This window comes from Ranitomeya imitator, chromosome 1 (assembly GCF_032444005.1).
Source record: "Ranitomeya imitator isolate aRanImi1 chromosome 1, aRanImi1.pri, whole genome shotgun sequence".
NCBI lineage: Eukaryota > Metazoa > Chordata > Amphibia > Anura > Dendrobatidae > Ranitomeya > Ranitomeya imitator.
Genome location: NC_091282.1, coordinates 261,705,578 through 261,728,828, shown reverse-complemented (window position 1 = coordinate 261,728,828; position 23,251 = coordinate 261,705,578). Strand labels below are relative to the sequence as shown.

General features: G+C 42.0%; 1 protein-coding gene across 1 annotated transcript in view; it reads right to left on the bottom strand.

Moving 5' to 3' along the window:
- Positions 1-23,251, bottom strand: part of TMEM132B (transmembrane protein 132B) — a 1,045,283-nt gene that overhangs the window by 328,014 nt on the left and 694,018 nt on the right. Inside the window, exon 4 of the mRNA XM_069756039.1 lies at positions 17,236-17,422. Within this exon, the coding sequence (XP_069612140.1) occupies positions 17,236-17,422 (187 nt within the window). The remainder of the gene's footprint in view (positions 1-17,235; positions 17,423-23,251) is intronic.

Here is a 23,251-nt window from a genome sequence, read left to right as displayed (position 1 = left end):
GCATCTTTTCTGGGCAGTCACGGGCTGCTTTTTTAAGGCTGTGGGGCCCATATCCATGGCCCATTACCAGCCTGAGAATAGCAGCCCGAACCTGTGAGTTTTGCCTGGTTGGTTGTAAAATATAGGGGGGACCCCATGTTGTTTTTTCTTTCATTCATTGTCCTCTGCTCGCTCTGCTACCGGCAGAGCAGAGGACAAAGGATGAAAGCCAGGTTCAGCACCACACGCAGGGGAACAGCGGCTGACAGTAGCACTGCTTCCCCTGCAGCCATCTGTGCACACGGAGGACAGTGTACACTGTTCTTCGTGTGCACATGCGCAGGACGTTTGGCGGGCCGTGTGCCCGGGTAAAAACGGACATGTCTGCGTGTTTTGCACACAGACACACGGTCCATCAAAACACGCTGACATCAGCATAGACCCATTCATTTGAATGGGTCTACGTATGTCAGTGTCTCCGGTACGTGAGAAAACTGTTACTACACATACTGGAGGCACTGACATGTGAAACCGGCCTAAGTCAAAGTAACATCAATGTGAACACGGGCTGAGCAGAACCAGGTCCCAAATATGGACACACATCAACAGGGAATCTATATAAACATAATATCCAGCTCAGTAGCGTAGCGTAGCTACCGGGGGGCAGAGGGTGCGGACGCCCGGGCCCGGAGCTCAGAGGGGGCCCAAATGGAGCTATGCTACTGTAACTGTAGTCGATACAGTTGCCTTCTGTGGCAGAGCAGGGAGAATCGATCTCCCTGCTCTGCCACTATGGGGCCCCTGAGCAGGCGGGGGGCCCGGTGCCAGCAGTGGGCCCTCCGCCTGTCATCACAGGGTCAACTGTACCAGCATTTAGCCGACACAGCTGACTGCAATGATGAGGGAACGAGCGCTGCACTCCTTCTCCCATCATCCCCCTGTCAGAGTCGACATCTGACGTCACCGACACTGACAGCGGGTGCGATGACGTCACTACCCGGGCCCGCTGTAAGGAGATCAGCGGGAGCAGCGCAGGAACCAGGAAGAAGAGAGGTGAGTATTTATTTATTTTTTTAAGGGGTGCTGCCTTATACTACAGAATCTGCCTATGGGGGGTGTTGTCTTATACTACAAAGTCTGCCTATGGGGGTGCTGCTTTATACTACAGGGTCTGCCTCTGGGGTGCTACTTTGTGCTATAGAGTCTGCCTATGGGGGGTGCATTATACAATATAGAGTAGGCCTATGGGGAGTGCATTATACTATATTGAGGACTATCTGGTACATTATACTATATTAAGGACTATGTGGTGCATTATACTATATTGAGGATGATCTGGCACATTATACTACATGGAGGCCATCTAGAGGGGCATCATACAGTGTGGGGATTACACTGTTGGAGCAATCAAACAGTTTGGAGGCTACTAAAGGGTCAGTATACTGTGTATAAGAGAGCATCATGCTGTGTATAGGGGAGCTGTACAGGGGGAGACTCGGAACATTATTAAATGTAAAGTTGGCACTTATTGTTATAGCGTAACTCAGGTTACTGTGACTATCAAAAGGGCACACAGGGCAATATTGCTTTCTAGGGGGCAAAATGTGGGCTCTGTTTTCTAGGGTACTTGTACCCGGCATTACTATATTATAGAGGGGTGCCTTAGAATTTAGAGGGCACACAAAACCACACAGCAGGTGCAGTAATAGGGACACATGTGGCAGCAGCGGCTCAGTATTGGGGAATCAGGGGCAGTAATAGGGACACATACGGCAGCAGTGGCTCAGTATTGGGGTATCGGGTGCAGTAATAGGGACACATATGGCAGCAGCAGATCAGTATTGGGGTATCAGGTGCAGTAATAGGGACACATACGGCAGCAGCAGCTCAGCATTAGGGTATCAGGGGCAGTAATAGGGACACATACGGCAGCAGCGGCTCAGTATTGGGGTATCAGTAGGATGAGGAAGTTGTGTAGGTTGTGAATAGATGGTGATGGGGCTGGAATGTGAGAAGTGAAATGTGTCTTTTTTGTAATCTCTGCAGGTGAGTTATTGCTGGAAGAAGTTGTCATGTCGGTCTGGGCCAGATGGAAAAGACGGGAAAAGTGACAACTCCATCATAAAGAACGTCAGCGGTAAGACATTATCTGTGTTCTGTAGAACTGGTATCTACCACTGACCATATGGTGGTAATATCCATGTTGGTCTTTATATAGAGATTATCTTCAGTAATAGCGCAATCATCTGCTGAAGTTCTCCTCCACTATTAGGGTGCGTCACCGAGTTGTATTCAAGGTTACCTGGTTAGGGGCTACTCATACCTGGTTAGGGGCTACTCAGAAGCTTCACCCCCCGAACCAAAACCCTAGCCATACCTCAGGTCCAACTTAAAGAAAGGGAGGCCGTGCCATTGTGTGCACTAAGTGCAGAAACCTGAAACTTAACCCAAAAAAATGAACTGGAGTATGAATTGGAATGCATGGTATCAGCGTACCTGTACTGACCTGGTGAATTATATTTCCAGGTCATTTTTACATGTTAAATAAAAATCCCAAAAAACAATTGTGTAATTGCACTTTGGCAATTTAACTCCACTTATTTTTTTTTCCTATTTTTCAGTACACTATGTGGTAAACTCAATAGTGTCATTCAAAAGTACAACTCGTCCATTAAAATAACAAGCCCTCACATTGCTATATTTATGAAAAAAATAAAAAGGAGTAAGAAGGAGAGGAAAAAAGGAAATAAAAAAAGGAAAATGGATGAAGGTGTAAAGGGGTTAGACTGTTTTTGTCATATTTATGTCATCAAACACTTTGAAAAGTCACAAAACTTTTGCACCACTAAAGTTGCGCAAAATATTTAAATTTTTGCCATTTTCAAACTAGCCCTGGCAAGGTGGGTGGAGCATAAGCTGGACGGGCATTGCAACACTCACCCTCAAAATTTTTCAAAATGTATGCCTTTTTTGTGATTTAACTTACAGCAGTTAGTGGAGTAACATATCTGGCGAAGCACATGGAGTTGCACGTCAGTTATAAGATAAACGTAAATCTTAATGAATTAGATGCATCTTACTCCTCATTAAGACTATACGTGTAAAACGCCAGTATTAATGACTTTGGTCCTGAATGTTTCCTCATTAGTGTTGACCATTCCGATACAGCAAATTTCGGTTATCGGCCGATATTCGCTGTATCAGAATTCCGATAACAAGTTTTGATACTTTTGCGATATCGGATACCGGAATCGGAAGTTCCTATAGTGCAATGATGCACTATAATGGAGTGTGGGCGGTGTGTGGGCGGAGACTGGATGTGTGTGTGTGCAGGCGGAGTCTGTGCGTGACCGTGGGGGATCTGTGTGGGCCTGCCGGGGGTTTGCGTGTGCATGCCGGGCGTCTGTGCAGCCTGCCGGGGGTCTGTGCATGCCTGCCGGGGGTCTGTGCTGGCCTGGTGGGGCTCTGTGTGGGCTGTCGGGGGTCTGTGCGGGCTTCTGGGAGTCTGTGTGGGCCTTCCAGGGCTCTGTGCGGGCTGCCGGGGGTCTGTGCGGGCTGCCGGAGGTCTGTACGGGCCTGCCAGGGGTCTGTGCGTGCGTGCGTGTGTGCAGGCATCGTCCGATGGGACTACAAGTCCCATCGGACGATGCCTGCTACAGTGACAGTGATTGACACATTAGCCAATGATGGGACAGTAGTAGTCACATCATCTTGATAATGTGTTGAATGTAAAAAAAAATACTACATACATACTACACATATACATACGACATACTACATACATACTACATACTACATACATACAACATAGTACATACATACATACTACATACATACATACAACATACATACTACATACATACATACTACATACATACTGCACACATACTACATACTACATATATACTACATGCATACTACATACACACTACATACAATACCTTCATACATTAAATACAGTACATACATATAGACATACAGTACATATAACATAGAGTACATACTCACCATCACCATAACTTGTCACTTTGTTCCCCGAAGCCAGTGTCATCTGTAAAAAAATATTAAAATAACAAACAACCAATATACTCCCTGTCTGCAGAAATCCACGAGTGTCCCATGACGATCTCCCTTGGAGAACGGCAGCATCAGCTGATGCAACCGCTCTCCAGGGGCTCCAGGAACGCAATGACGGGAGGAAGGTATCCTTCTGCACTGTATTCCTCCGCCGCTGTAAAAAAATAGTCCCTAGTCTCACTTTTGGCATTGCTGTGTGAGAAATTTTCCCATGCAGCAATTGCCATAAAGTGAGACTTTGAAATATAGTAACCTCAGTGATGCACTGCAGGAGCCATTGTCTCCTGTCAGTGTGTCACTGAGGGTCCTATAGAGCAGTGACATAACCCAATGTCACTGTTCTATAGGGGAGATCGTCGTGGGACACTCATTATTAATTGGACTACGGCAGACAGGTAGTATACGGTTTATTATTTTAAGTTTTTAGCAGGCGCTGAAGTATGGTAAGTATGGTTAACTGAAGAATATTAAAATACTTTTTTCCTAATGTGTGTGTGTTTTATTAACCCTTTATTACTATTGGATTAATAATGGATAGGAGTCTTATTGACGACTCTCCGTTATTAACCCGGCTTAATGTCACCTTACAATAGCAAGGTGACGTTTATCCCTTATTACCCCATATCCAACCGCTACACGGGAGTGGGAAGAGAGTGGCTAAGTGCTGGAATTGGTGCATCTTACAGATGCGCCATTTCTGGGGCGGCTGCGGACTGGAATTTGTAGCCGGGGGGGCCAATATCCATGGCTCCTCTCTAGGATATGAATATCAGCCCGCAGCTGTCTGCATAGCCTTTCAGGCTATAAAATATAGGGGGACCCCACGTCATTTTTGGGGGGTCCCCCTATTTTAATAGCCAGTAAAGGCTACACAGACAGCTGCGGGCTGATATTCATAGCAGGCTACAAATATTGGCCCCCGGCCGTCGGCTTTCCCCCTCTGGCGCAGAAAATTGCCGTTTTTTTCCGTTTTTTTTTTTTTTTAAATTCAACGCTCATTAAGGCCTCTTTCACACTTGCGTCGGTACGGGTCCGTCACTATGCGTCGCACCGACGTACGATATAAATAGGTATCGCTGTAATCGTACTGACCCAAAGAATAAAGCTGTATTATCAACTGAATGGCATAAAAAACAATACCTGAATAGCTTTTTTTATTCATTCTGCCTCTCAAAAATAAGGAATAAAAAGCAATCAAAAAATGTTATGTGCCAAAAACTGATACCAGTAAAATGTCAACTTATTTCGCAAAAACAATCCTGCAAAAACAGATATAAATCTGATATCACTGTAATCACACCGACCCGAAGAATACAGTCGTCTAATAACTTATACCACAAGAGGAATGTCATAAAAAGTAAAATCAATTCTTGACTTGCCGTTGATTTGTTTATTCTGCCTTCGAAAGATCGCAGTAAACCCCAGCTCACATTTATCCTGTGCTCTACGCTGAATACTTACACCAGGGTTTCCGTGTAAATCTATGAAATATGTTATTCAAACGAAACCTGAAGATCCTCTATAATGAGGCCGATGTAGAACTGTGGACTCTGTCTAGCCTATCATCCGGCCGTGCATAAAAGCGCAGTTGGCCACAAATTTGTGCACTTCTGAAAAGAAGGACAATGCTGAAAAGAGGCCAGATGAAGTCCAGAGTAACATAGATGCCTCATAGTGATTGAATCCCTTGGGGTTTCTGCTATTTTATGTCAGGGGCTCTTCAAATGTGCCATCGCATCCGCAATCTATTCCAGCCAAAATTGTGCTCCAGAATTCAATTGGTGCTCCATCCCTTCTGAGCCCTGCTGTGAACCCATACAGCTGATTTATATCACATATGGAGTATTGGCGTACTCAGTAAAAATTGCACAACAAAATGTATGGTCCATTTTCTCCTACCATCCTTTGAAAATTACAAATTTGGAGCTAAAGCAATATACTTTTTTTATTTTCATGGCTCAGTGTTATAAAACTGTGTAATGCACGTGTGTGCTCAATGTGCTCACCACATCTCTAGATAAATTCCTTGAGGGGTTTAAGTTTCCAAAATGAGGTCACTTGTTGGGTGTCTGCAATGTTTGGGCACATCAGAAGCTTTGCCAATGCAACATGATGTCTACTATCTAGTTCAGCCAAGTTTGTGCTCCAAAAGTACAATGGCGCTCCTTCCCTTACAAGCCCAACTGGGCACCCAAACATTAACATTCTACCACATATGGAATACCAGTGTACTCAGTCAGGAGTAATTGCATGATAAATTGTATGGTCCATTTTATACTGTTATCCTTGTGAAAATAAAAAAGTTGGGGCAAAAGGAACATTTTTGTGAAAAAAAAAGTAAAATTTCATTTTTTCCTTCCACACTGCTTTAATTTTTGTGAAGCACCTAAAAGGTTAATAAACTTCTTGAACTTTTTTTGAGCACTATGAGGGTGCATATTTTAAAATGGTGTAGATTGGGAGTATTGTTTGTCACAGAGACCCCTCAAAGTAACTGCAAACATGATGTGGTCCCTAAAAAATGGTTTTGTAAATTTTGATGAAAAAATTGCTGATCAATTTTTAACCTAACTTCCTAGCAAAACAAAATTATGTTTCAAAAATGGTGTGATGTCATGTAGACATATGGTAAAGGTTAACTATTAACTATTTTGTGTGATATAACTATCTTGTTTAAGGGTATAAAAATTAAAAGTTAAAAAAACGCAACATTTAAAAAATTTTCACCAAAGTTCCGACATTTTAACAAATAAACACAAAAAATTTACCACTAACATAAAGTACAACATGTCTTGAAAAATTAACCTCAGAATCACAGGGACACGTTGATTTGTCCCAGAGTTATTACCTTATCAAGGGACACTGGACAAAACTGTAATATTTGGCCTGTTCAGGAAGGTGAAAACAGGCTTTGGGGTGTAGGGGTTGATTGTTTTATTTTTAATGGGACAAAATGGTTGTGATTTGCACGTGTGTATTTTTATATTTTTTCCATATTTCTAAAAACTTTTTTCTCACTTTTTTACTATATTAAATAGTCCCCTTAGGAGACATGAAGCTGCGATCATCTGATTACCTGAGCAATACATAGCATTACAATTTATAGTTAAAATTTCAATCTCTTATGAATGCCAGTTGAAAGCTGACTTTCACAGGAGAATTGTGCACGGCGGTCTTTGGCAGACTCTCGGCTGTCATGCTCATTTGATCACATCACGGGTGTGCCAGTGGGTTTATGGAATGACGCTTGCCCCTGTGTGCAAGTGTAAAATGCTGCTGTAAAAAATTGACAGTTCAGCTTCAACTATGGTTGTTGGAGTCAGATGTAGGTTGGGTAAATTAGCCATCATCTGCCAGAAAAGATGTGGGCTTGGCTTGCGAGCATGCATCAAAGGCAGAGACACGGCATATGGCGTAACTGTACATCATATGTCATGAAGAGGTTAAAAATGCAATAAATGTATTATCCAGCTTGAGACACTTTGATCAATTTGGCCCATTTTAAGACTGCCTACTAACCATCAAAAAGTTAAGTTTCAGTAAAACTAACCCGAGGTTGTTTTATTTATTTTTTAATGCATTTATTTTAATACCAAATAAGATACTCATCTAAAAAAAAGCCAGACAACCCATTTATAGAAACACAACATCTGTTAGCTGAAATGTTAAGAAATTAGAAATATTTAAAAGAAATACAAATACAGTAATAAATTAGCACTTAATTGTATGGCCAGGAAATGTGCATTTGCTTATAGCTGACCCCACCTACATAATATTAAATGAAGGGTTCCATTTTCAAACGTAATAGACAATCAATTAATGCATTGTGATTTTCAGATTTGTAATTGTTGTTGTGATTTATTTAGAATGATATAGAAAGATCTGCATTGGGGTCACAATTGATCCATGTGCGACAAGTAAGAGATATTTCTGTGTATCACCACATCACTTTGATTTCTTAAGCAGCTGGATGAATTTTCAAAGTTTTGTTAAGATATGCAACAGATTTATTATGGACAAGAAAGACTTTGTTAAAGGAAGACTATGTCATCTACTGGAAAATAAACTAAACGCAAGCAGAAATTATATCTTAAGATTATTAATTTGTATTACGCAAGTTAAATTGCATTGCATTATTTGCTGAAGTCAATTACATCGAATAGAGTAAAAAATAATTTTAAGATCTCGCGCTCTACCACCTATTAGCAACACATGTCCTATAGATGTAAAGTAAAACAAACCTAAAATATGCAGGAGTTTTCTTGCTATTCCTATTTTTTATCAGTTTCAGACAGGCTGGTACACAGAACCTGTCCTGCTCCCAGCAGCTTTTAGTTACCACAAACTTGAAAGCACCAGTGTGCGTTAAGATCTTGTAAGGCATAAACATAAAAATATAGAGGTAAATAAAGTCTAAAGTTTTAATTCATTCTTTATAAATGTATATATCCCAACAGGTTATAAGCCAAATACATTAAAATCTTATATTCTGAAAAGTAACATAGCTAATACTAATTCTACAATGCTGATGTGGATAAATGCAAAAAAAGAGGTTTTTAGGCAGTATAATTTCCAGTGTGACGATGGTGGGTATAAAGCCACTGGCCGGGCTTACCCTGGAGGAGAGAGACTAAATGGCAACCAGGTCTTCACGAGATCCTCTAATGGTGAAGATAGGCTTGGGCCGTTAGGTAGCCACCAGGTGCCACTTCAGAGCAGTGCCTGGACCTGCAGCAGCTGACCAATGGGTCAAAGCAGGGATGTTAGGTACAGAGGTCGCAGGCAGAGATGTAGTTAGACAGTCCGAGGTTGGGGCAAGCAGCATAGGTTCAAATACGCAGCCGGGGTCAATAGCACAGAGATCAGTCAAAACAAGAAGACAAGCCGGGTCGGTAACGGGAGAGATAAACAACAAAACACTAGATGCGAACTGCAAACTGGAACCAAATCTCAGGTAAGGAGTGGAGGGAGTAGCTACCTAATATATCTCCTGCTGGCAGGGAATAGGCCAGGGAAGGTAAACTCTGCAGGACACATCACGGTTAAATTCATGCAGAGAATTACCATGCCTCCCTATAGCCAGGTGGAGACAGCAGGAAACTGCAGTAATGCTATGAGAAGGTGTGCAAATTACCAGCACGACATTTCATTCTATAGCTGGACTTATCTTAACATCCAGTTTATACAGCTTTTCTGACATGGAATTTCAAAGTTCATCAGCCTCACCAGGTTTAAGAGATCTATTTCATAATCTGTACAAATTGTGAAATCTGATGACTTATTTGCTTTAAATTGATCATGAGCCATTTTATGATCAGGGAAAACTGTCCTGTGTTGTAATGTTGAAAAACAGAAAATAACCAACTAGCTAACATTTACTTTCACATAAAGTTTAATTATGTAGGTTATTAAAACCATGGCTTAAAAAAGTGTTATCATGTTCCTAAACATGCTGAAAACAGCACTGAAAGCCACTTAGTAACATGTACATATTGCAGACTCAGGGTTGATGTCCTGCTCTAAGAAGCAATGACCTCTTATTATATAGAGTCTTCTGCCCTGTCTGCAGGGTGCTCTGTTCATTAACATGGCTGCTGATGGAGGATCATGTAAGCAGACCTATCCATCAGCAGTGTGCACGCGCTAGTTTCTGATGATGTATGCAATGTTATGCAATGGAGGCCACTGATGGAAAAAAAACCTGGACATATGAATTGTGCAAAACAAAACTGTCAGTAGGTATAAATGAGTTAAAGGGGTTAGATGGCACTTTCATTATTTTTGCATATGGCGTGCCGCTAAGAACTAAAAGGCAGGTAGTTGCCTGATGTGCCTGGTAACGATTTCTGCTGTCTCAGCATGGTCAAGGAAACCTCATGCTTCCCCTGCTTCCATTGTCTTTACTTTATCAGAACAGAGTCTTCATTTCCGCTTTCCTCTGTTGATGTCAATGTCATGCTGATTGATCGCCAGCTCTCCACTGCCTAAATTTGGGGAGCTGGCTGTCAATCAGCATGACATCTGTAGTGACGCACTGACAGTACAGAGCGGAAGAGGAAGAGCTGCTCTATTGAAAAGATGTGAAATGAAGCAGGGGAATCGCCATCAGAGATAGCCCACGTGCATAAATATCTGCCTGTTAGTTCTTAGCCCAATGCACAAATATACTGTAAGTGCTGGATAACCCCTTTAATACTGTCCATATGAATGCCTAACATCCAGATCAATAGGTCTACAAGCTTTTTTACTTTAGAAAACACTTTCCCCTGAGCTCCCTATGGGCAAGTTTCTACAATAGGAAATCCATTGCTGTGAACTCAAAAACTAAATACAAAAGATCAGGTAAAGCATGTGAATTTATACACTTAATCTCCACAAATGCATAAAAAAAAATCTCATCTCTGCCTAAGCCAATAATAAGTTAGCTCTCTTCTCTTCCTTGTAATATATTCACTGGACCCCAATAATTATTAGCATAAACAGATGAAAAGGAATAAAATGGCTTTAAGTGGTATCAGGCTGCACAAAGTATAAAGCCTCGAAATCACAGACAGCGATGTGCTACATTATTAAAGGACATTAGGAGAAAATCGTCTGAGACAGATTATTATTATTATTTACTCCAAGAATGAAAAGTCAGGAGCAAAGTATGAATCTTTCACAGTTTATAATACCACATTGCTAGTGATGACCTATAGTTCCCAAGTTACTTTGACCAGAAAGTGCACAACTTGTACATGTTAATTATTTCTTACAAATGCATTCCAGTCAAAGCGACTGAAGACATTAAAACAACTTCACCCAAGGAACTCTGAAGATATTACCAAGGTACTGAGAACTGCAGCAGATCAGTGAACGTTCATCTTTATTCTGAAGCTTCTGAAACCTAATGAGTCTCCTCTAACACTACCTGGAGAAGGACCACAAGATGTTCATATCAAAGCCATAGATGTTTCCGTTCTCCATAAAACAGAGGTCGCAGGGTCTTCTCTACCTTGTGATTTCAGCAATTTGCTTTTAGATCACCAATTTTATGAATATTTTCCTCCAATGTTGAAGAGATTCATTAGAGCAATCATTTAAAATACGTCTGAGTCTCTCATAACAGAAGAGAGATAAGGAAATTAGGATTACCTCGTTCAATAGAGAGAGTAATATTCATTAAGAGGAAATCAAATCTGTAACTTTTCACAATTACATTTTGGTTCTTGTAGAGTCATGTACCTACGCTTTAATACTAAACCTCTAGATAAACATAGTTTTGCTGTCCTCATGCCCAACAAGATAAAGGGTTGTCCAAGTTTGGCACAAAACTCAGCGTTTATTCTATGTGATTGCAGACTTGTGAATCCTAACAGCATGCACATTGCACACTATCAGGATTCTCCGGTGGCAGCACAAAGGCGTGGCGGTCATGTGACCACATGTATACAATATGCATACATCTGGCCACATTCTGACTAGATGGTGAGCAGCCTTGATCAATTCACTTGTACTGATCGAGGCCTTGCACGTCTAGTTGGAATGTGGCCTGGAATATGCATATTGCATACTTCCGGTTACATGACCGCCCGCTTTCGGCATCGACACTGAAGAATCCTAACAGTACATAATGTCCGCACTGTATGGATTCACAAATCTGCAGTGACAAAGTGACTATAGCCTTTTGTGCCAAACCTGGACAACCCCTTTTAAACTGATTTTGTGCACATATTATTGTCTCAATAAACTGTCCTGAGTCTCATGCTCTATAACAAGCCATTCATTATTTTTCCATGGACAGTTTCTATTCATCAGTATTCTGCCAGCACTTTTGGGGCTGGAACTTTCTTTTTCAAGCTTCCCAGCTTGCATTACTATGGCTATTGTACAAACACGCCAAAGACATATTGTTAGCGAATTTAGATTGGGAGTGCCACCATGGCCTGTGATGAGAAGGTCTGTAAACTATTGCATAATATGTTGGCACTATATAAGCAACCATAATAAATAAATAAAAGACTAGTCTGCTCTGACTGAAAGCTTGACACTCTGTAATGTATTATAACAGATAGACAAAAGACCTGCCCAGTTTCTTGTAACCCATATCATTGTCTCTGCAAATACAGATGGATTACATTTCACAACAGGCAGTGGACATCAAATTACATAGAAGGGATAGGCCTAGTGGCCGGCTCCTTGGGGGTAAGACCTCATAATTCTTAAGGGAGATGATTTTCATATTGTCTATTTAGCAAATTACCTATGAAGTGAGATCAAGTGATCTGAAACAGACAATTTAAAGAAGAGTAAACCAAAACAAAGTAAAGTCACCTGCAACTCCACTGCTCTATTTCACTTTCTTAGCGGATGATAAGCATATACTTACTGTATATTAGGAATGTAGCTAAGTACAGCTAGTTTAAAATATGTCATATAAAGCTTTGGTGAATATCTTCCAGCAATGTCTGATAATCATAGTGTTGATTTTAAATTATTTTATTATTAGGAGGAATTTCTTGCCAAATACACACAAGTTGTAGTTGCAATAACAAATACAGCTTTTGGATAATTTTGGCACTGTCTCTGAAGAAAAGAACCAAGTTTTTCTAATTCCATAAAACCCCTCTAGCTAATCTCTTTTTCTAGAATTGGATGGTGTGTGGAATACTTTATAATGTATTGGTTATACTGTCAGAAAACAATTATTTCCATAATGTTTAATTATTAGTGATGAGCGAATATACTCGTTACTCGAGATTTCTCGAGCATGCTCGGGTGTCCTCCGAGAATTTTTTTAGAACTCAGAGATTTAGTTTTCATCGCTGCAGCTGAATGATTTACATCTGTTAGCCAGCTTGATTACATGTGGGGATTCCCTAGCAACCAGGCAACCCCCACATGTACTTATGCTGGCTAACAGATGTAAATCATTCAGCTGCGGCAAGAAAAACGAAATCTCCGAGCACTAAAAAATACTCGGAGGACCCCCGAGCGTGCTCGAGAAATCTCAAGCAACGAGTATATTCGCTCATCACTATTAATTATCTGTTTCACATTAAACTGCCCTCTTACATTCACAGTTTACATGAGGGTTGGACCACAAACGCTATTTTTCCTGTGGTATTTGCTGCTTTTTATCTACTGAAATTAAAAAAGTGCAACAAAAACATATAAAAAATAACAAGATGGCATCCTAAAACAATAATCCTGTGGAGGATGTGTTTCAAGACTGACATTTGTTACTCCAGTCTTGATGAAGATTGGAGAAATTAGACAATGTAAAATATAAAACCAGGCTTAAAGCGAAATAGCGAGCAACATTATGTTTTATGCATTATGTATTATTTATCAAAACAACCAAATTCTTACACAGTGCAAACTTAAACCAAACATAATGGGTTTACCACGACAGAGCGGGCCAGAAGACCGCAGGCTCTGATATCATGTACTCCTGCACTGATTAGAAGCACATCTCCTTCATATTGGGATCCAAGAAGTATCGTTTCTCCTTGCGGAGAGTGACATGATAACCATGTCGAGGTGAGGAGACTTAAAGCGGCAATGCTCCTCTGGGAAATATGCAAATTGTCTCTTCAGAGAGGAAGAGGACTAGAACTCTAGTGCCACCTATTGGAAGTAGCAATCCTAAAAGTCAATGTCGACCCTTTAACGAGCCTTGTCACATGACTTAGGATAATAGCCAAACCAGAATCTCAATTTGCAAATATCCTTCATATTGCAAATTTCTGTTAGCATTGCAGGGGTTAACCCCTTGACCTCCAGGACATTTTCCTTTTTTGCATTTTTGTTTTTTGCTCCCCTTCTGCCCAGAGCTATAACTTTTTCATTTTTCTGTCAATATGGCCATGTGAGGGTTTTTGTTTTGTGGGACAAGTTGCACTTTTGAATGACACCATTGGTTTTAGTATATCATGTACTGGAAAACTGGAAAAAAAATCCAAGTGCGGTGAAATTGAAAAATAAAATGCAATTCCATAGTTATGATTTTTTTTACCATGTTCACTAAATGCTAAAACTGACCTGCCATTATGATTCTCCAGGCAATTATGATTTTACAGACACCAAATATGTATAGGTTCTTTTTAACTTAAATGTTGAGAAAAATTTATTTTAAAAACAAAAATGACGCCATTTTCCGAGACTTGTAGCATTTCCATTTTTTCGTGATCTGGGCCTGTGTGAGGGCTTTGTTTTTTGCGTGCCGAGCTGACGTTTTCATTGATATCATCTTGGTGTAGATACAATGTTTTGATCACCCGTAATTGCATTTAATAATAATAATAATAATAATAATCTTTATTTTTATATAGCGCTAACATATTCCGCAGTGCTTTACAGTTTGCACGCATTATCATCGCTGTCCGTGTTGGGGCTCTAAATTCCCTATCAGTATGTCTTTGGAATGTGGGAGGAAACCGGAGAACCCGGAGGAAACCCACGCAAACACGGAGAGAACATACAAACTCTTTGCAGATGTTGTCCTTAGTGGAGCTTGAACCCAGGACTCCAGGTCGGATGGGCGTCTCCGGTCTGCGGCGCCTCCTATCTTCTTTCCATGACGTCCTCTTCTGATCTTCAGCCACGGCTCCGGCGCAGGCGTACTTTGCTCTGCCCTCTTGAGGGCAGACAAAGTACTGCAGTGCGCAGGCACCGGGCCTCTGACCTTTCCGGCGCCTGCGCACTGCAGTACTATCCTCTGCCCTCAAGAGGGCAGAGCAAAGTACGCCTGCGCCGGAGCCGTGGCTGAAGATCAGAAGAGGACGTCATGGAATGAAGATAGAAGGCGCCGCAGCGGACCGGAGACGCCCATCTGACCTGACCAGCAGTGGGACCGCCCCTGGGTGAGTATAATATAACGTCTTTTTCTCCTTTTTCAGGTAACATCGGGGGCTTATCTACAGCATTACAGAATGCTGCAGATAAGCCCCTGATGCCGGTGGGATTACCTCACCCACGATTTTCGGGGTGACAGGTTCCCTTTAAAGTCTTCCTTCAACCTTAATAACTTTGTAACTTCTCTGGGTAGGGGAGGGGGACAGATATAGAGCTGATTCAGGAGTCCAGCAAGATATGTCACCCCAATGTCTTCACCATCATCAGAAGTAATCCGGGGAGCAAAGATAGCTAAGGCAACCCTAACGTTAGGGACAGGGCAGAGCCCCTGGCCCTGGCTAATCTGATAACAGAGTGGTGACACTAAAGTCTTAACATGTGCCAAATGTATCATGTGCTTAACATTGTTTGATCAATCTGTCTAATTTTAACACTGTTTAGCCTAACTCTGTCAAGACATGATGTACATTTAAATGATATGTCGTGTTCCTGACTTTCCTGGCAGATAATTGCTATTAATCTGTTAATCTGTTAAATGCCACTATCAACCTCTGACAGTGGCATCTAATACATGCCAGCAGGGGGGCACGTCAATCCATGCAGCTATCAGCACCCGTGATGTGATCGTGATCATGGATTGGCATGACAGCCAGAAGTCTGTTGAAGACCTCTGAGCTTGCCATGACAATTCTCCTGTGAAAGTCAGTCTGTACCTGGTGTTCACAGGAGATTAGGACATTGTGATTTTTCACTAGGCATACTGTAGCCGTGCTGATGCGCTGTTATGTATAGCACAAGCGAGCGGATGATTGCAGCTTTATGCCCCCTTAAGGTATGTCCCCTTAGAGTATATACGGTAAATAAACACTTGGTGTTGCTGAATTTAAAATCTCAGATCCATCAAAACATATAAATAAAGTAATCCAATTGGTAAACGTCATAATGTGAAAAAAATTAAAATGTCAGAATTAAATTTTTTTGACCACTGCAACATTGTAATAACATGTAATAAGAGGCGATCAAAACATATTGCCCCTAAATAGTATCAATTAAAACATCAGCTCAGGGCACAGTAAATAAGCCATTATACAGCCCCAAATTTAAAACATTATGGGTCTTGGAGAATAGCAACATAATCATTTTTTTCACCACTTAAATAAAAAAAAACTATACATTTTTGGCATCGGAATACTCGTATTGACCTTGAGAATCATATTGTCAGGTCAGTTTTACCGTATAGTAAAAGAACATGCAAATAAAAAAAAATTGGGGAATTGCACTTTTTTTGCGATTTGGAATTTTTTGTCCGCTTTCCAGTGCATCATGTGAAAACATAAATGGCGTAATTCAAAATTGCAACTTGTCCCACAAAAAAAAGCCTGCCCTCATACATTATGTAGACAAAAGAATAGAAAAGTTATGATTCTTGGAAGCCGGAAGCAGGAGAAAAAGAACTGAAAACAATAAAAAGGAAAATCCCCCGTTAGCTTACTTTGTGCCATAAATGTATGCAATCATTTTGGCACATTCTTTGGTGCATTTTTCGCATGTTGAGCCATGCCTTTTTGACCAATAAGGTATGGCGTTTTTCAGCTATGCCACCCCCTAGGCGGACAAGGCATAAAAAAAAGGATGAGATATGAGAATGCCAAGAGTGTGCAAAGCCGTCATCAAAGCAAAAGGTGGCTACTTTGAAGAACCTAGAATTTAAGACATAATTTCAGTTGTTTCACACTTTTTTGTTAAGTATATAATTCCACATGTGTTAATTCATAGTTTTGATGCCTTCAGTGTGAATGTACAATTTTCATAGTCATGAAAATACAGAAACATCTGTAAATGAGAAGGTGTGTCCAGACTTTTGGTCTGTACTGTCTATATATATATTTATATAGACTGTATATATGTTTTCACGAATATTTGAGCCCATGGATCCATTATATGTCCATTTTACAAGGTTGCGAGAAAAAAATGCAGTACCATGCCATACGGATTACATACGGAGGATGACATGCGTAAAATACGCAGCCACACCTTGCCTACGGATGACATACGGATCACTGTTTTGGGATAGTTTCTGCTCATTACGCATGTAAATAACGGACCGTATTTCCCTGCGCTGAGTGTGACGCCGGCCTAACACACATCATAAATATGGTACAAGTCATGATAAATATTCCACAATATTTCCTACTCTTTGATAATCACTGGCCTAATTGAACATTTAATACACAAACATGATGAATAATAGAGGTGTTCTTGAATAATGTAGATGAGACACTCACGTGCCAACATCTGAGCAAAGTCAGCCTAAGGATTTTAATAAAGAAGGTTTTACTGTACCATGGCAATAGGAACAATCCCTGTAAATGCTGCCTGGCTGACGAAGATTTCCGAAATTACAAGTTCACTGGCAGAGTCTTCTTCTGGGTATTCCACCTGCCATGTAATCTGCTGGGCACCAGCCAAACCACTGCCGATGTCCATTTCAAAGTCCATCTGCAGAATTTCATAAAGCGAATTGTTGAGTCTGAAAGAAATCGAGAAAATGTCACTGCTACTAACAAAGCTCCCACAAACATAAATAACAGCCTCACCTCGTGGTAATGAATTAGCATGGATGTTCCATCTTTACCGCACTGATCAAAGCATAAATCATCTAATCAATTCTGCAATAGCTCTAATTTATCACAGGTGACTCACAAGCCTTTTTTCTATACCTGTCTGATAGAAGCAATCTTTCTAATTAGCGTGCATGCCACACTTTCCTATTAGGAGGCAAACTACACCTTCTCTGATGGCCTTGAGACATCAGCGCCTTTTCCTGTGAGATTGTCACTAGAAAGTGTTGTCTACCTTGTTTAGGAATTCTTGTGTCATCAACTCTCATATATGACATGGATCTGGGTCTGACACATATTTTAAGTCCCTGGAACATATGGAAGATTTGAGTAGGTATGGCTGTTTTGTGCTGGTTGTATGGGTGTGTAATATATATATACATATATATATATATGTATTTATGCGTAGGTATTACAGGTCCTTCTCAAAAAATTAGCATATAGTGTTAAATTTCATTATTTACCATAATGTAATGATTACAATTAAACTTTCATATATTATAGATTCATTATCCACCAACTGAAATTTGTCAGGTCTTTTATTGTTTTAATACTGATGATTTTGGCATACAACTCCTGATAACCCAAAAAACCTGTCTCAATAAATTAGCATATTTCACCCATCCAATCAAATAAAAGTGTTTTTTAATAACAAACAAAGAAACCAACAACTAATAATGTTCAGTTATGCACTCAATACTTGGTCGGGAATCCTTTGGCAGAAATGACTGCTTCAATGCGGCGTGGCATGGAGGCAATCAGCCTGTGACACTGCTGAGATGTTATGGAGGCCGAGGATGCTTCAATAGTGGCCTTAAGCTCATCCAGAGTGTTGGGTCTTGCGTCTCTCAACTTTCTCTTCACAATATCCCACAGATTCTCTATGGGGTTCAGGTCAGGAGAGTTGGCAGGCCATCTGAGCACAGTAATACCATGGTCAGTAAACCATTTACCAGTGGTTTTGGCACTGTGAGCAGGTGCCAGGTCGTGCTGAAAAATGAAATCTTCATCTCCATAAAGCATTTCAGCCGATGGAAGCATGAAGTGCTCCAAAATCTCCTGATAGCTAGCTGCATTGACCCTGCCCTTGATGAAACACAGTGGACCAACACCAGCAGCTGACATGGCACCCCACACCATCACTGACTGTGGGTACTTGACACTGGACTTCAGGCATTTTGGCATTTCCTTCTCCCCAGTCTTCCTCCAGACTCTGGCACCTTGATTTCCGAATGACATGCAAAATTTGCTTTCATCAGAAAAAAGTACTTGGGACCACTTAGCAACAGTCCAGTGCTGCTTCTCTGTAGCCCAGGTCAGGCGCCTCTGCCGCTGTTTATGGTTCAAAAGTGGCTTTACCTGGGGAATGCGGCACCTGTAGCCCATTTCCTGCACACGCCTGTGCACGGTGGCTCTGGATGTTTCCACACCAGACTCAGTCCACTGCTTCCTCAGGTTCCCCAAGGTCTGGAATCGGTCCTTCTCCACAATCTTCCTCAGGGTCCGGTCTCCTCTTCTCGTTGTACAGTGTTTTCTGCCACATTGTTTCCTTCCAACAGACTTACCATTGAGGTGCCTTGATACAGCACTCTGGGAACAGCCTATTTGTTGAGAAATTTCTTTCTGGGTCTTACCCTCTTGCTTGAGGGTGTCAATGATGGCCTTCTTGACATCTGTCAGGTCGCTAGTCTTACCCATGATGGGGGTTTTGAGTAATGAACCAGGCAGGGAGTTTATAAAAGCCTCAGGTATCTTTTGCATGTGTTTAGAGTTAATTAGTTGATTCAGAAGATTAGGGTAATAGGTCGTTTAGAGAACCTTTTCTTGATATGCTAATTTATTGAGACAGGTTTTTTGGGTTATCAGGAGTTGTATGCCAAAATCATCAGTATTAAAACAATAAAAGACCTGACAAATTTCAGTTGGTGGATAATGAATCTATAATATATGAAAGTTTAATTGTAATCATTACATTATGGTAAATAATGAAATTTAACACTATATGCTAATTTTTTGAGAAGGACCTGTATATGTGTATATCAACTGAATATATTTATATCGCTAGTAAAGGCTTTATCACAAGTGGACCTTTATAATTTTATATCCGTAAATACCAATATTCCCTCGTTTACAAGTTCCAGTCATAGACTTGTTCAGAAATGGCCAACATCCTCACACATACTATATTTGCACCTAAATAGCATTTTCTCGTACCAATGGGACATTGAAAATGAAGATACAGGATTATTTCTCACTTCATCCATTTCATGCGGAAGAGAGCTATGCTATGATGCTTTTGTAACAGCCTTTGAAGTGAATGGGAGTTAAGAAAACAGAATAGCAAGTTACACATCACTATTATGGGAGGTAAGGGAGCATAACAAAGCCCATTAAGTAGTTCCAGAAATTCAACCATCCATGTCTAGCACAATAAGACAGACATTCCCTGCTAAACCCTGAATGTCTGCCTGAGAAGGGAATAATCTTTTTAGAGTACGTAATAAAATGTATATTAGTTAGCATTTATAATTTTTATAAAAACCAATTGGCAGTTTACCTTATGACAATGCATCAATAATACTCCAAAAGGGATAAGCTAGCTGGCATTTAAAGAGTTCCCTGATATCAGTGGCTTGTGCACTCTATCTTCTGCTAAACTTGCTGGATGAGCTGTGAAATGTGTAGCGCCAGCATCTCTGCTTCCTGCCCCTTTCCCCGTGCAGAGACGCCAGCGTACTCACCACAATGGCCCCTGTCCTGCTCCATCTCCTCCTTCCAGCTGCCCGGTGAATGTGCACCGCACGCAGGTCCCTTGCACTTAGAGCACTTAGGGTGCACACACGCACACTTCCCCTTTCTTAAAGGGGCTGCATGTGTTCTCCAAAAGTGTCCCCATGCAATAGCTGTATGACGCTTACTATTTAATGTACCTCCTCCAACATGGAGGTGCCTTTGCAATGTTGTAAGTTTGTATCCTGACACTTTTGTTAGTTCTCAGGTCCCAGTGCTTGTATCCCCGCACACTTGCCTGCCTAACAGTTGCAGCCGCCAGCTGATCACCTGCGCCAGCCTGCCTGTCTATCAGCTGGTCTGCTGCACCTGCCAGTGCTCATCTCTACATCAGCCAATCCAGCTGCACCTGCCAGTGCTCATCTCTCTGTCATCCAGTCACACTGCACCTACCAGTGCTCATCTCTATGTCAGACTGTCCCGCTGCACCTGCTAGTGCTCATCTCTACGTTAGCCAATCCAGTCACATCTGCCAGTTCTCATCTCTATGTCAGCTGGTCCCATCTGCATCTGTTGTTCCCTTGTTCTTACATCACCTGCCTGCATCCACTGTACCATCCTGCAGGTCATCCCATCTACCCATCCCTAGAGGGTCAGTTGTCATCTACCCAAGGTCAGTCCTGGTGTAGCGCCTAGTCCACCTCTTTCAGATCATGATATCATATGCAGCTGTGTATCTGAGGTCAGATTAGGTGAGGCTCTTAGTCATGCCCCTCCAGGCTTTCCTTGGTCCATGGCACAGCAGTTCCACCACCCAGCCCATTATACAATGGTGATAGAAACCTCATCAATTACTGGCCCTCAGCAGTACCGATTCTACAGTAGTTCCCTTGGCAAAAAGCAGATTGGTCAAAACTTTAAAGGAAACAAGTCACCATGAGAATGCAGTCCAATCTGCAAGCATCATGTTATAAAGCAGGGGGAGCAGAGTAGCTTGATTTTATAAAATTTTGCGAGAAAAGATTCAGTTTAACCTGTGTTTCTATCATTTAATCATCTGATCTTTCTGGGTCCAGTGGGTGGTCTTATCATTGATTGACCGCTTTCTTTGTAAAAGTATGCATACAGGGATGGCTGTTATGGCTCGCATAGAGATATAATGGCCATGTGTAAAGGCTAAATTCCTCAACTTAACCTAATTCGGCTTTCACAAGAAGTGTATTATTTTTTAATGCCACTACAATTTGTATTCAGTTTTTTCAGCCAAAATCTAAATTGATCCAGAAAAAAAAAGTTTATGTCTTCCCGGTAGGGTAGCTACCGGGGGGGGGGCAGAGGGAGCGGGCGCCTCTGGCTCTGTGGGGGCCCATCCGGAGCTATGCTACTGTAACTGTATCAACGTGCGCAGCGCGCCGATACAGCTATCTTCTGCTGCAGAGCAGGGAGAATTGATCTCCCTGCTCTGCTGCTGGCCGCTATGGGGCCCCTGAGCAGGCGAGGGGGCCCGGTGCCAGCAGTGGGTCCCCAGCCTGTCATCGCATGGTCATCTGTACCAGCATTTAGCCGATGCAGCTGACCGCAATGATGAGGGAAGAAGCACTGCGCTCCTTCCCCCAGCATCCCCCTGTCAGCATCTGACATCAGCGACGCTGACAGTGGACACGATGAGTCACTGCCCAGCACTGAGACGAGAGGGAGCTCAGCAGCGCATGAACCAGGAAGAGGAGAGGTGAGCATTTTTTTATTTTTTTAAGGGGTTCTACCTTATACTACAGAATCTGCCTATGGGGGGTCTGCCTAATACTACAGGGTCTGCCTATGTGGGGGTCTGCCTAATACTACACGGTCTGCCTATGGGGGGTCTGCCTAATACTACAGGGTCTGCCTATGTGGGGGTGTGCCTAATACTACAGGGTCTGCCTTTGTGGGAAGTCTGCCTAATACTACAGGGTCTACCTATGGGGGGTCTGCCTAATACTACAGGGTCTGCTATGGGGGGTCTGCCTAATACTACAGGGTCTGCCTATGGGGGTCTGCCTAATACTACAGGGTCTGCCTATGGGGGCCTGCCTAATACTACAGGGTCTGCCTGAGGGGGGTCTGCCTTATTATACAGGGTCTGCCTTTGGGGGGTCTGCCTAATACTACAGGGTCTGCCTGAGGGGGGTCTGCCTTATTATACAGGGTCTGCCTTTGGGGGGTCTGCCTAATACTACAGGGTCTGCCTAATACTACAGGGTCTGCCTATGGGGGTCTGCCTAATACTACAGGGTCTGCCTATGGGGGTCTGCCTAATACTACAGGGTCTGCCTATGGGGGCCTGCCTAATACTACAGCATCTGCCTATGGGGGTCTGCATAATACTGCAGGGTCTGCCTATGGGGGGTCTGCCTAATACTACAGGGTCTGCCTATGTGGGGGTCTGCCTAATACTACAGGGTCTGCCTTTGTGGGAGGTCTGCCTAATACTACAGGGTCTGCCAATGGGGGTTTGTCTTATACTACAGGGTCTGCCTATGGGGGGTCTGCCTTATACTACAGGGTCTGCCTATGGGGGGTGCTGTCTTATACTACAGGATCTGCCTATGGGGGTACTGTCTTATACTACAGGTTTTGCCTATTGGGGTGCTGCCTTATAGTACAGGGTCTGCCTATAGGGATACTGTCTTATACTACAGGGTCTGCCTATAGGGGTGCTGCTTTATACTGCAGGGTCTGCCTGTGGGGTGCTACTTTATTCTACAGGGTCTGCCTATGGGGTGCTGCCTTGTGCTATAGAGTTTGCCTATGGGGGGTGCATTATACAATATAAAGTAGGCCTATGGGGAGTGCATTATACTATATTGAGGACAATCTGGTGCATTATAGGAGAGTAAAACTAATCCCAAACTGTTCTTCAACTATATCAATAGTAAAAGAATAAAAACTGAAAATGTAGGCCCCTTAAAAAATAGTGAGGAAAGAATGGTTGTAGATGACGAGGAAAAAGCTAACATATTAAACACCTT